Source organism: Phycomyces blakesleeanus (assembly GCF_001638985.1).
Source record: "Phycomyces blakesleeanus NRRL 1555(-) unplaced genomic scaffold PHYBLscaffold_17, whole genome shotgun sequence".
In the NCBI taxonomy this organism is placed as follows: Eukaryota; Fungi; Mucoromycota; class Mucoromycetes; order Mucorales; family Phycomycetaceae; genus Phycomyces; species Phycomyces blakesleeanus.
In genome coordinates, this window is record NW_017265150.1 from 637,451 (window position 1) to 649,844 (window position 12,394).

At 34.1% G+C, this 12,394-nt stretch overlaps 6 protein-coding genes across 6 annotated transcripts; 5 read left to right on the forward strand and 1 right to left on the reverse strand.

Moving 5' to 3' along the window:
• Positions 1-2,208: 2,208 nt before the first annotated feature.
• Positions 2,209-2,884, forward strand: PHYBLDRAFT_170990 (hypothetical protein; the record flags this gene model as incomplete). The annotated part of the gene is made up of 2 exons (XM_018436462.1): positions 2,209-2,369; positions 2,731-2,884. The coding sequence occupies 2 exons, from the start codon at positions 2,209-2,211 to the stop codon at positions 2,882-2,884; spliced, it is 315 nt and encodes a 104-aa protein (XP_018288950.1).
• Positions 2,885-3,726: 842 nt separating this feature from the next.
• On the forward strand, positions 3,727-4,181 carry PHYBLDRAFT_170991 (hypothetical protein; the record flags this gene model as incomplete). The annotated part of the gene is made up of 2 exons (XM_018436463.1): positions 3,727-3,762; positions 3,870-4,181. The coding sequence occupies 2 exons, from the start codon at positions 3,727-3,729 to the stop codon at positions 4,179-4,181; spliced, it is 348 nt and encodes a 115-aa protein (XP_018288951.1).
• Positions 4,182-4,607: 426 nt separating this feature from the next.
• Positions 4,608-4,975, forward strand: PHYBLDRAFT_148136 (hypothetical protein; the record flags this gene model as incomplete). Its single annotated transcript, XM_018432017.1, has 3 exons — positions 4,608-4,642; positions 4,736-4,752; positions 4,800-4,975. 3 exons carry the CDS (start codon positions 4,608-4,610, stop codon positions 4,973-4,975), a joined length of 228 nt encoding a protein of 75 aa, XP_018288952.1.
• An 884-nt stretch (positions 4,976-5,859) lies between these two features.
• Positions 5,860-7,509, forward strand: PHYBLDRAFT_187884 (hypothetical protein). Its single transcript, XM_018439433.1, has one exon. It carries the CDS (start codon positions 5,911-5,913, stop codon positions 7,210-7,212), a length of 1,302 nt encoding a protein of 433 aa, XP_018288953.1. The 5' UTR covers positions 5,860-5,910; the 3' UTR covers positions 7,213-7,509.
• Positions 7,510-8,235: 726 nt separating this feature from the next.
• Positions 8,236-9,394, reverse strand: PHYBLDRAFT_57128 (hypothetical protein; the record flags this gene model as incomplete). The annotated part of the gene is made up of 9 exons (XM_018440229.1): positions 8,236-8,278; positions 8,345-8,429; positions 8,504-8,540; positions 8,593-8,689; positions 8,774-8,819; positions 8,984-9,005; positions 9,103-9,132; positions 9,213-9,237; positions 9,312-9,394. 9 exons carry the CDS (start codon positions 9,392-9,394, stop codon positions 8,236-8,238), a joined length of 468 nt encoding a protein of 155 aa, XP_018288954.1.
• A 524-nt stretch (positions 9,395-9,918) lies between these two features.
• On the forward strand, positions 9,919-10,729 carry PHYBLDRAFT_92558 (hypothetical protein; the record flags this gene model as incomplete). Its single annotated transcript, XM_018443791.1, has 4 exons — positions 9,919-10,045; positions 10,213-10,269; positions 10,349-10,457; positions 10,585-10,729. Coding segments are annotated over 4 exons (438 nt in total), but the record flags the coding sequence as incomplete, so codon positions are not given.
• Between the last annotated feature and the right edge of the window lie 1,665 nt (positions 10,730-12,394).

Consider the following 12,394-nt stretch of genomic DNA (forward strand, 5'->3'; position numbering starts at 1 on the left):
AGTGAAATCCTCAAAAAGTGACTTGTTTTTGCTCTTTTTTTTTTGTACTGCATTGTAGGTTAAATGACTCAGCCTCTTATAAAGGTAAAATGAATAACCGTATAGTTTTGTGACTTTTGTATAAAGAGATAAATTTTTTTCTTTCAAATTTGAAATCCTATAAAAGAGGTCTTTTACCAGTTCTTTTCAGTTTTAGTTTTTTTCCTTACAAGCAAACAGTTCAACAGGCAAGTTATCCATTCTATACAACTCTGGTTGTATTTTATATCAATACAATTATAAATTCCCTTTTCTCTGAAAAAGCGAACAATCTGATGAGAAAAATTACAGACCTGTTCTGCACTTTTACTGAAGACAACCATATATTGCCTTTTATCTGAATATTTTTCGTTTTTACTACACATTTGTTGTTTTCTTTAATACTTGACACTTCAAATCAAAGCATTTTGTGCTAACCTATTTGTCCTGATATTATAGATCAATTACCAGATCTGCTCAAACTTGTTTGAATCTTGTTCGAATAAATACTACAGCTTAGATTTGCATAAAATTAAAATAATAAAAATCATTTTAAAAAATAAAACCCCTTTTGTGTATGCTTTGAATTTTTGTGAAATGTATAGTATTTTTATTGTTGAGTTTTTTCTGTGTGTCTTTTAACTATCGCTGTTGGAAATGGCAGGATTTATACCTTCGAACTCGTAATATTTATAGCCAATAGCATGTCTGTTTTGGCCTATTAGTTTTGTTTTTTGTCAAATACGATTAATGAAATTTCAGATTATTTTTGCGTCTAATCCAATCAAATATCCTAAATATGGCAAATTTATACCAATTTTTTTTAGGTATCTCTATTCTTATAATTGGTTCAACAAATACACGGTTTTATATTGGGAATTTTATAGTTTTTATTGATCAAATAATGCAAGTTAAACATAAAGAAGTATGCGAAGAAGAAGTACTATTTTTATGATATTTAGTAGCAGTTCAATCTATAAATTTACTAAATATTATACATATATATACTTTTATATGATACTTTTTAAGTTTTTTATCTAAAGAAAACGGCTATTCCCTAAATACTATAATATTGATGTAGGTATGTATATTGCTTAATTGATTCTTTTTATCAAAGAGTATAAACCTGCTTTGTGTTAACATTGTCATGTCTGATTCCTACTTTTGAAAAACCAAAGGACAGATTCCCTCCAATTCTCTCAATCTACCAAAATCTCTAATGAGCATGCGAGCAATCTTGACAACCAAACTGTACATGATGTAGATGTTTTTCTGTCTATTCTTCTTAGATTGCTTTCTTTTGTCAGTTTCACGGATTTATATTTTATCAGTACTAGCCTTGATAGCTATTAAGTATGTTTCTTTTAAAGACCTTTAATAATTTAGACCTTGTGAAAAAAAAAGAAATAAAAAAGCAACAATGCATTAAAAATTAATCACAGTCATTACTTTCTGATGGCAAAGGCTTCTTTAAGTTTAGATTAAATATACATAATTGTGTAGGGCATGTTTGTCTCTTTATCCAACTTTGCAGCTTGTAAGCAGTCTAGCATACAATATTCACGTAAAATGGCTTTTTGGATTAAAAACCAAGATAATGATAATTGAATATCACCCTAAGCCTAACTGCAAGAAGTATCAAAGTTACAAGTTCTTCAAATCAATCATATTAATATTATTATTCAATTCCTATGATAAAAGGCTTTGAGAAGGTTTGCAAGCAATACAATGCTTACGCACTATTCTTCAAGATAAATTATACACGCCCACACATATTCTCAGTAAGTTTTTAGTGATAGGCACATAAAATTCAGAACAACGAATATAAGACGCCAATACAGATACAAGGAACTAAATTTTATTTTGATATATTTGCAGGATAATAATGAAATGATTAATATCTTTAGGCAGCTCTCCTTTATATCAATCAATCATTATATTTATCCGGTCAATTATATACTATATTCTCATGTGTCAAAGTCACATACATAAAAGTCTATAAAAGACGGCACGATTGACAGGCAAGAATTTTAAACTCTACATACCTTTGTTCTTTACTCTTGTAAGTAATCTATTGACTGACCTGCAGCATATATACTTACCCGATATCTTAGTATATCACTACAAATTGGCACTTTCAAAAGTACTGCCCAAACCTCATATCTCTAGTCCACTGTGGATTAGAAGACAATGAACGAAGCTACCCCATTCCGAGCCATTACTGTCAAGGCATCAATAAAGGCAACGGGGTGGAGTCCTGAGTTTCTTGGACCTCTACAAGTCCTTGTCGCTAAAGTCCACACAATTGTCACCAACACCTTCGCACTTATGAGATACATATTTCTTACCAAGTTATCACGCAATCCATTATTCGATCTTGACATATATATTACGCAAAATATTTTTACTGATGTCTCTTTGTTACTGTTTGAGCATAGCACTGCCTTCTATATAACAGAAATGACAAGATAAAATTGTGAGCTTATTTATTGTCACGACTATGCCTATATTACTGTAATTATCTCTATCCTCTGCTTATTTTACGAAAATACCAAAATTCAAACCAACCAAAGATTTATTTCGCAAGTTTCGCCTTTCCTTCTATATTAACCAATCCAAAGCTAAATAATGTCTAGAAAGCAATATCAGTTCTGAATTTGGTTAACCTTCTGCATTAATGGTAAAAGACTGGTCTGTATCTCACAAACATAGTCATGAAACAACCAGTGGTGTAGTATTTAGATATCTACTTTGTAAGCATGAATTTGATCTTTGTTTGTTTGATACATTTAGTACTTCCAAGCACTATTTTTCGTGCTCCCAGATTTCCCTTCGAACCTTTAAGCAGGTCGAAAACTCTCGCTAATATAGCCCCACCCTAATAGATTTACCGGCACCATTAAAATTGTAAGTGCCAGAAGACAAGCAGAAGAAGATCTCTAGGAGGGTCGTCGTTTGAGACAAAGTCTGACTAGAATTCAACGAAGATAAAAAGATTTTGTCCTGGTTACCGCTTAGGACCCACCCAAGCTACCGCTGGTAAGCCATTAGATTTGAATAGCTTGGTATTTAGTTTTGCAATGGGTTGAAAAGGCTAAGAAAAAGATGTTTTGCTTTGACTACAAAAAAAAAGTAGACTATACAAGAGAGAGAGAGAAATTGGTGCTTAATTAAAATTCAACTACAAGACACCTTAAACCCCGGAAAACGCAACAATTCACTAAAATCGCCTATTTTTCTTTCTATAGCGTATTCTGTAATTATGAAGTTTTATCAGTTATTCTGTAATTTTGCTTTTTATTTTTGAAAAAATTAATAAAATAAGAAATATTGATAACCATGGTGATTGATTTATGGTGTCATACAATAAGAGAATAAATGATTGAAATAAACGAAAGATCTGACTGACTGACTGACTGGCTGGCTGACTGGCTGACTGGCTGGCTGAATGTGACAAAAAGTTAGTGTAATTTGTGTTACAAGCTTCTTTATATATTTATATATATTCCGTGCTCAGCATTTACTTGACTTACTGAGCGATACACCCGGTACTGTTTAATTCCTTTTTTTCTTTCTTTAATATAAAGGATATGTCATGTGAATAGGTAACTATGGTTATTTGTACGCATATAAAATAGAATCTATTTTTTTTTGTTTCCTCTTTCTTTTCCTTTTCTTTTTTGATTCTATCGTTCTCCCTTTGTTACCATGTCTGACCGTATTGTAGAAAGCAATGGCCTCATGGTAAATTGAATAGATTCAAGTAGAATTATAAAAGAATGATATATGTATGAGTATGTATATATGTATCTATGTGGATATATGCGTGTTTGTTTATATACACTCTCTAGACTGCAAATATTCCACCACCTTATAAAAATGACACCAAATACTATCTAAGACTCTATTACGAAAATACAATGACCAGTACAACTGAACAGCGCATGGTAGCTCTATTTGCAATAGAGACCTGGACAGGATTCCTTAAGCGACTGAGAGCCAAGCTGGACATGAAGAATATTTATGGGATCAAGTACCTAGATGTCAATGGCAACTTTGTCATAGTCAAAGACCAAGAAGATATCGATATCGCCATTTTAGTACATGGTGAAAGTGCAAAGGATCCCTGTATTGGATTAGATGCCTGGATCCTCCTAGATTAAAATACCCTCACAGCAACAGTACTACAACAACAACAATAATAATAATAATAGCTATATATATATAGTGGGTGCTGGATTTGTTACCCACCTCCAATAAGAGACTCCAGAATATTTTCTTGCCTGAATGACCTATTGTTTGATATTGCAAAGGTAGTTTTTATCACAGCATTTATATCTGTCCATCTACAATAATTTGTGTCGCATTTTCCCGCCAACCTTCCCCTTCCTCAAATATTAACTCATAAAAACAAAAACAAAAAAAAACAAAAAAAAGTGTATAAATATGAGTCTTTTTCTACACAGCAGTCCAATGAATCTTATCATCAAGGATATTTCTTGTAGTGACTGTCGGTCAAGTATACATTTCTTCTTTCATTTTTATTTTTATTTTTAAACTTCCCAGGGTTACTAGATCCATTTAACAGCATGAAGAACACCCCAAAGGCAGTCTTACTCGGATGGTAATCACTTTGAAAAAAACAGCTGTTGTTGTTTTCAGTTTAATGGTCAAGTTTTTTTTTCTAACTTTGTTTTATATATACACACACATTAAGGACAACACTTGCTCTTTGTGAGTCTCATTCAAATTACCAAGCTTATTAACTAACATTACATCAGGTGCATTTGGAGGATTCACCTTTGCAAAAGATTATACCAATAACAAACTAAAGCATTATACCGAGAATGTTGGATCCGTGACCTCAAGCACCGGAAAATCACCTGCTATTCAAGTGGAGCAGACCGATGCCAATGGCAATAAGATTCTTCGCAGATCTGTAGATCGTTCACTTTAATATGTACATAAAGCAACAGGAAGAAAGAGAAAAACTACTACAAAAAATTAGAACTCTGTGCATGTGTGTTGTGATTTTCATAGTTTAAAGACTCGTGTTTGTTATTATTACAAGATTAATTGAGAGAAAGAAAAAGGATTTATTATCATACTATGTTGTTAGCTTGTGAATTGCTGCTATATACTATAAAAATAAATAGCTAAAAAATGAATGAATGAATGAATATATGAGACGCAAGTAGTATTGCCAAGACCAAGGGGAGAAGGAAAATAGGTAAATTGGGATAGAGCAAATGGAATTGTGGAATATTTTAGTACTAATCTTTATGTACTGTTGAGTTAATTGGTCCCTTTAGATGAACCTACTTTCTTTGATGTGTGTATGAAAGTGATTTTGTATTGTCTAAACCAATTTGCAAAAAATCAACTTATTAATAGAATATACCTACTATATATATATATATAATATCTGAGAATTAAAGGCCTTTGTAAAATCTTCCCCCCTCCAAGCCCTCCGTTCAACTTCCACAAGCCTATACTCTATAAGAATATACATAAAGAAAGAAAGAAAAACATAACAGCAATAAAAATACTTCAATTGACCATTGATTTGTACGTTTATTGTTAGTGTTATACTTCTCCTTCAAATGCCTTGTTAATAAAAGGGCAGCGACTATCTAATTATATACCTATATTTAATATCTATATTTATTTATATAATATACATTAATGAAACTGATTACTGCTAGCCAGCCAATATAAAAGTAGAAAGAGTCACACACACAGATATTGCAGCACTCGCTGTTCTATTTACGACCTACAGGATACTCTGATCGGTTAACTCCCCCTTCCCACTCTTTCATCCCCTCCTTCTTCTTTTCTTTTGTATTTCATTTCCTTCACTTTCCTTTCCTTTACTTTTCAACTTTTCCGGTTATGCGTTCTCTTACCTTTGCTCTTGGTCTTGCTGCATCATGGCTCGCCCTTGGTGTCAGTGGTGTGCCAATACAACCACAACCTTTAATCGTACGGTATCCTCTCCGTCGACTCAGGAACAGTTCTCAAGGTAGCCGCTCTTTCACAAAAAGACAAAGCGATCTCAACAGCGCTCTCGACTCGCTCGTGAACTCCACGGCAACCTTCACATCTCACAACGCACCTCTCCTGAACGATCTTGATATTTGTGAATTGGGTATCGACATCGAAGTTGGATCCCCTCCAAAGAAATATCTTTTACTCTTCGACACCGGCAGCTCAGACACCTGGATCCCATCTCACAACTGTACAGCAACCCAGGGCTGCCAGACATCAAATGGTTACAACCCTGCCGAATCATCAACCTATAACCCCACTAGCTTCCCACTAAATATCACTTACGGAAGAGGAAGTGCGCTCGGCCAGTACTTTGTTGACCAGGTCAGCGTTGGAGACCTCACTGTATCCAAGCAGCTGGTTGCCTATGTTGACTCGAACGAAGGTCCCATTGCAACCCAAAACGCAACAGACGGATTCATCATGGACGGTTTATTCGGTGCTGGATATCCTGCCGGAAGCATCATGTACCAGGATTTCAGAAAGACCTTTTATCCTTTCCCTATGTCTCTGTGGTACGACAAACTTATCCCTGAACCTGTCTTTTCGGTCTATATTGGAGACTCTGACAATACCAACTGGACAGGAGAAGTAGTATTTGGCGGCGTCGATCTTTCAAAGACATCCGGAAAGATGGTCTACACTGATGTGGTACCATACAGTGGAGAGGGTGTCACTGGCTCTATTTACACTCGCTGGACTGTCGGTGTTCAGGGATTCACTTTCCAAAACTCCACCAACCAAGTAAAGGTTTCGTTCAGCAGCACTCAATCATTTACCATTGACACCGGCTCCAACTTCATATACCTCCCTGAGACCCAGGCTGAAGTTCTGGCCACACACGTCGATCCAAAGGCTACTCTCACTGACGGCCGCTACATCGTAGACTGTGCCTACCTGACTTCCACTGATGGCTTTAGTGTCTATTTCCCTGCCGAATACGATCCTCAAAACCCTGACAGCAAAGCGTCGGTATTCATTAGCGTGCCCATCTCTGACATGATCAGCAAGTTAAACGACCAGTGCATTCTTCTCATCTTACCCTCAAAGAACCATATCATCGGAAATCTCTTTTTACGCAAATTTGTTACCTCTTTCGATTTCGGAAAGAATCGAATTGGATTTGCACCAGTAGCCACAAAATAATATCTAGCAGCAGTAACTCTTAAAAACCAAAGAGAACAATACAATCCTACTACCCGATTATTATTATTATTATCATCTTATTGCTTTATTCACAGTAAAACTAAAACCAAAGAAAAATGATATATGTACAAAGAACATAATTACTTTCTATATCTTTCTATCTATATCTATATATTCAAATCTTTTGTTATAAGTAATATGTGTATGTTTACCTATAGTTCTACAGATACTGTTTTATATTCAATTATTGTCATAGCGCTAAATCCTCGTATATTCTTCATTAAAGAAAAAGAAAGGAAAAAGAAAGAGAATACTATAATGAAAGTAGCATAAAATTTCATTTTAATGTAACCACTACATATTCTCTTGGGATTTTTAAATATACTTCCAAAGTTTTTTTTAAAAGTAGTCGGTCAATAATAAGTAAGTTTCTATCTTTATTGTCTCATTGATTTCCATACAGCGTTTTAATGGTATAATTACCATAAGAGTATATATAATTTTAGGCTTACTTGACTACAAAATTTTGACATTACTGACTGATCCAATACAGCATCGAGAATTCTAGTCCATACGCATGCTCTTTACAGCACGATGTCAATGCTTTCCGAGAAACTTACACTAGATAGGAGGTTAGTCGAATAATTTTCTTTAAAGTAATAGTCGAATACAATACATCAATAAATGAAAGCTTTATTTTTGAAGCTATATAAGCAAACTAGAGTAATATAGTTGTACTATTATTATAATTCTTGTTGTTGTTGTGTCCACACTCTAGACAAATTTACATCAAAAATGATGAATAATGGTAATAAACCCTCGCTAACCAATCAATCAATCGAGTATTAGAACTGGATACATGTAATTGCTTTAGAGTATATATATATATATATAAGATACGGCTTTATAACGTAGTATAATGTATTCGTAACCATGCCACAGTTTATATGAATACATAAAGAAAATCTCGTTCTTGAAAATGAAAGTAACCAAACAACAGCATTGATTATATACCAATTGATCTTAATCGACACGGGCATGAACAATACGGACAGAATCCTTGGGCCTATTGATCAAACATCTGTCAGTATGCGCGCTCACATACACACATCCACTCAGTCTCATTTTGTACCTGTCATTGGAATCCACAGGGACTAGACCCATTCTCTTGACAATGTTCATTCCATCGCTTATACGACCAAAAATCGTGTGTTTTCCTAATGATAATAAAAACACATGTTCACTCCCTCTCTCACTCTCATCAAAACATTCGCATGTAAAAAAACCTTACCATCCAACCACGGTGTAGGGGCAAGTGTAATGAAGAACTAACACAATCCGGCATTAAAATCCTATTCTCTCTTTAATCTTTAAACTTACCTGGGATCCATTAGTGTTGGGGCCAGAGTTGGCCATGCTTAGGATACCAGCACCAGTATGCTTAAGATCAGGGTGAATTTCATCCTCAAACTTGTTTCTAAATATCATCATGTATATATATATCAAAACCTCATTTTCGTTTCTTTCCCTCAAACTCCTCCAAAAAAAAGTGTTTTCTTACCCATAAATCGAGGCTCCTCCGCGACCTGTTCCTGTAGGATCACCACCTAAAACCACAAACACAAACATGTTGGTGAACCCCATTCCATTATCTTTCCCTTGGTCTCAAAGATCGAGTCTTGCCTTGAATCATGAAGTCCTGTCAGTTTATGTAAGCCATTGGGTGATTACAATGAATCAAGATTTTCACTTTGAGCGTGCTGACATGAACTTACGGCAATAATACGATGGAACTATGTATATGTACGTTTGTGTGTATTCATGTGTGTATATATATTCCGAGATGATTCGATTAGTGTTCAGTTCATCGGCTTCAATGGTAATCCTTACACTAATTCCATCGTAGTAGCCACGCTTAGCCTGAATGAGATGAAGAAAGAGAAAAAAAAGAAAATCAGCTGGATTGTTAATTTAATCTAATTAAAGCCAATTCTACATACAAGTTCGTAAAAATTGGTACATGTCCTATTTATGGATTACGTTGTGTCATTAACAGATCATCACAATTTAAGCTTTTTTTTTTTTCTTATGCAATTTACTTTGGTGCATGATCCCAATAGAGTTCGATCTGAACTACGCCCATTGAGGTTTCGAACACAATGTTTCCACGTTGTTTGGACATTAGATTTTACACAAACCAAAAAACAAAAAGAAGGGTAGATAGAAAGAAAGAGATTTAATGCTTTGCAAACAAACGCGACCTTTTCTTGGGTGTACTTAACTTCTGAGTTTGGATTCATGACGTGTTTTTAAAGATCCCTTTTCTCCTCTTTCTCTCTTTATCTAACTGACTTGCTTATTTTTCTTTTCTTTTTTTTTTTTAAAAAAAGTTTATTTTACATGTCATCACCACACCAAAAAATCCGTAGTCAACATCGATCGCGCTCTAGATCACCTCGGTACAGAAATTCTAGATCGCCACCTCGTCTTCGAGAATCTCGGCAAACATCTCGTTCTCGTTCTCGTTCTCCAGTCCGTCGTTCATCACATCAGCGGCGTAACTCTAATGATCGACAGGATCGCAGACCAGAGAGAGGAGGAGGAGGTCGAGGAAGAAAATACGAGTGGGGACGATCCGGAGATAATGAATCCAGAGAAGAGAAAGAAGAACCTGTGCAAGAGAAACAGGAACCAAATTTTGGATTGTCTGGAAAACTTGCATCCGAAACCAATACCTTGAAAGGTGTCGAATTAAAGTACAATGAACCTCCTGAAGCAGCAAAACCTAAACAGCAGTGGCGCTTTTATGTATTTAAGGGAGACGAGCAGATTGGTAACTATAGATTATTATTATTTTTTGGCTCAGAACACATATACACTTTGTACATGTAATTCAGCTTTGATCTATTAATACCAGTACTAGCTACTAGTACAAATAGTAATTGATTCGTATTGCTGTTAACACAAAACGTTTAACAAACTTTTTTTTACAAAAAATAGAATTACTTCATATACATCGTCAAAGTGCATTTTTGATAGGACGTGACCGTGTGGTATGTGACAGCAAGAATATATATATATATAGTTTTATTTTACAAGTACTAAAATAATAGACTTTGGCTTGATTTTAAGGTAGTAGATATTCCCGTAGATCATCCTTCATGTTCCAAGCAGCATGCTGTTCTCCAGTTTAGACGTGTGGCCGAATCAGATCCTAAAAGTAATAACGTTCGTCATGTTGTAAAGTAAGTAAAAATAGAGATCGACTAGAACTAGAACTAGAACTAGAACTAGAACTAGAACTAGAACTGGGGCTGGGGCAAAATGATTAACACTGAACTTTGGCGTGTTATTATTATTTGTTATTATTAGGCCATTTGTTATTGATCTTGAGTCTACCAACGGAACTTTCCTTAACGGGACCCGTATTCCAAGCACACGATATGTAGAACTTCGCCTTAAGGATGTCCTCAAGTTTGGTAATTCTACTAGAGAATATGTTTTACTTCACAGTGAAGCTGGTGGGGAATTATCGTCTAGTTGAACAAGAAGAGTAGAAAAAGAAAAAATCCTCGGCAACAAAACAAAAACAAAAAAGACAAAATGGAATCTTCTTGGTCTGTTGGTATCATCTTTGACTTTTAAGAAAAGGCTCAGCGCTACTGCTATTACTATTTTGTATAAAAACATTGGGTCATAATAGACATACTTCTTTAAATTTAGGCTTGTGCTCTGTGTAAATTACCTGGAATAAAATAAATAAATAAAATCATAATGTTTAAAATCCAATTACAGTTTTTCTTTTCGTTTCTTTTCTTTATGTTGATATAGGTGGGTCACAGGGCTACATATATATATATATATATATATGTATGTATGTATGTATATGTGTATGTATGTACCTGTGTGAATAATGCTCTTGGCAGTCTCACAAGAATATTTCGAGGGTACTGCAGCTTAGATTGATTGACTGATCGATTGATTTATTTATTTTCTCCAAATATATATATGTATATATATATATACTATTCATGTATAAAACTTATTATTCAAATACCCTAATCTTATAATTTGTGAGTATGTTTGTTGTACGAGGAATAGCCATGGGATATATGGCTCAGATATATTGTGAATCTCGGAGGAACATATTGCTCAGTAATATAGACTACTTGGAGTAATTGCCAAAAGATATTTGAATAAAGAAACGCGATTATTGTTGCTGTGGTTTTTGTTTATTTAATTGTGAATATGAATATGAATATGAATATGAATATATATACAGCTAAGTGTTTGGGACTTGACTTTAACAAGTATATTTGCTTATATGATTTCTGATTTCTGATTTCTGATTTCGGTGCTTGTTAGTGTCTTTGGTTTTGTTGCTGAGCAATAGGCTCGATATGAGCTCACAAACAAACGGGATCCTAAAAAAAAAAACAAGATATGCTTACAAACAAGGTGATAGTATATATGAGTAATGTATATTCGGAACTAGTACGGATTATATATATATATCTCTTGCTGCTGTTTGTATCTCCTATACTCAGAAACTGAAAATAATATTCTTGTAATGGATACAATACGACATATTAATTTTATATAATCAAAATCTTGTTCAAGCAGTATTATTATGTTTTGTTTCAAATTAACAGTTCACTAATAGTTGCAATAGATAGTAGTAATAGTAAGCCAAAGTAAATGAACATTTTCAAATTTGACTGCAATTATTTTGAACTCAAAAACTATATGTTTATTTATATAAGCTCCAATATTAATCATAATTAAAAGAAAGCTCCCCTGTTTCTTTCTTTCTTATTTTATTACAATAGATATGCTTATTAATAAATACGCGTCTTTCTTCTTTAGTTTTCCTATCACACCAAATAACCTCCTCCTTTTTATTATTTTGTATTATTTTAGTCGGTTAATAAATTGTAATTATAATTCTTCACTCTTTTTTGACACTGTGCAACACCACGCGACTTCAAGTGGTGTATAAGACTCAAAGTTAGAGTGCTTAATGGGATATCCACCAAAAAAATTATAATCTATTTTGATACTCGGCTATTGTTTGGTAGAGTTGGGAATACAAATAGCCGCCTATTTCGGGTTCTAGGATGTTTTAACCCCTTGGTAAGTTGTGTGTAATTTTACAGATATCAACAAGTTTGTTAAATACAAT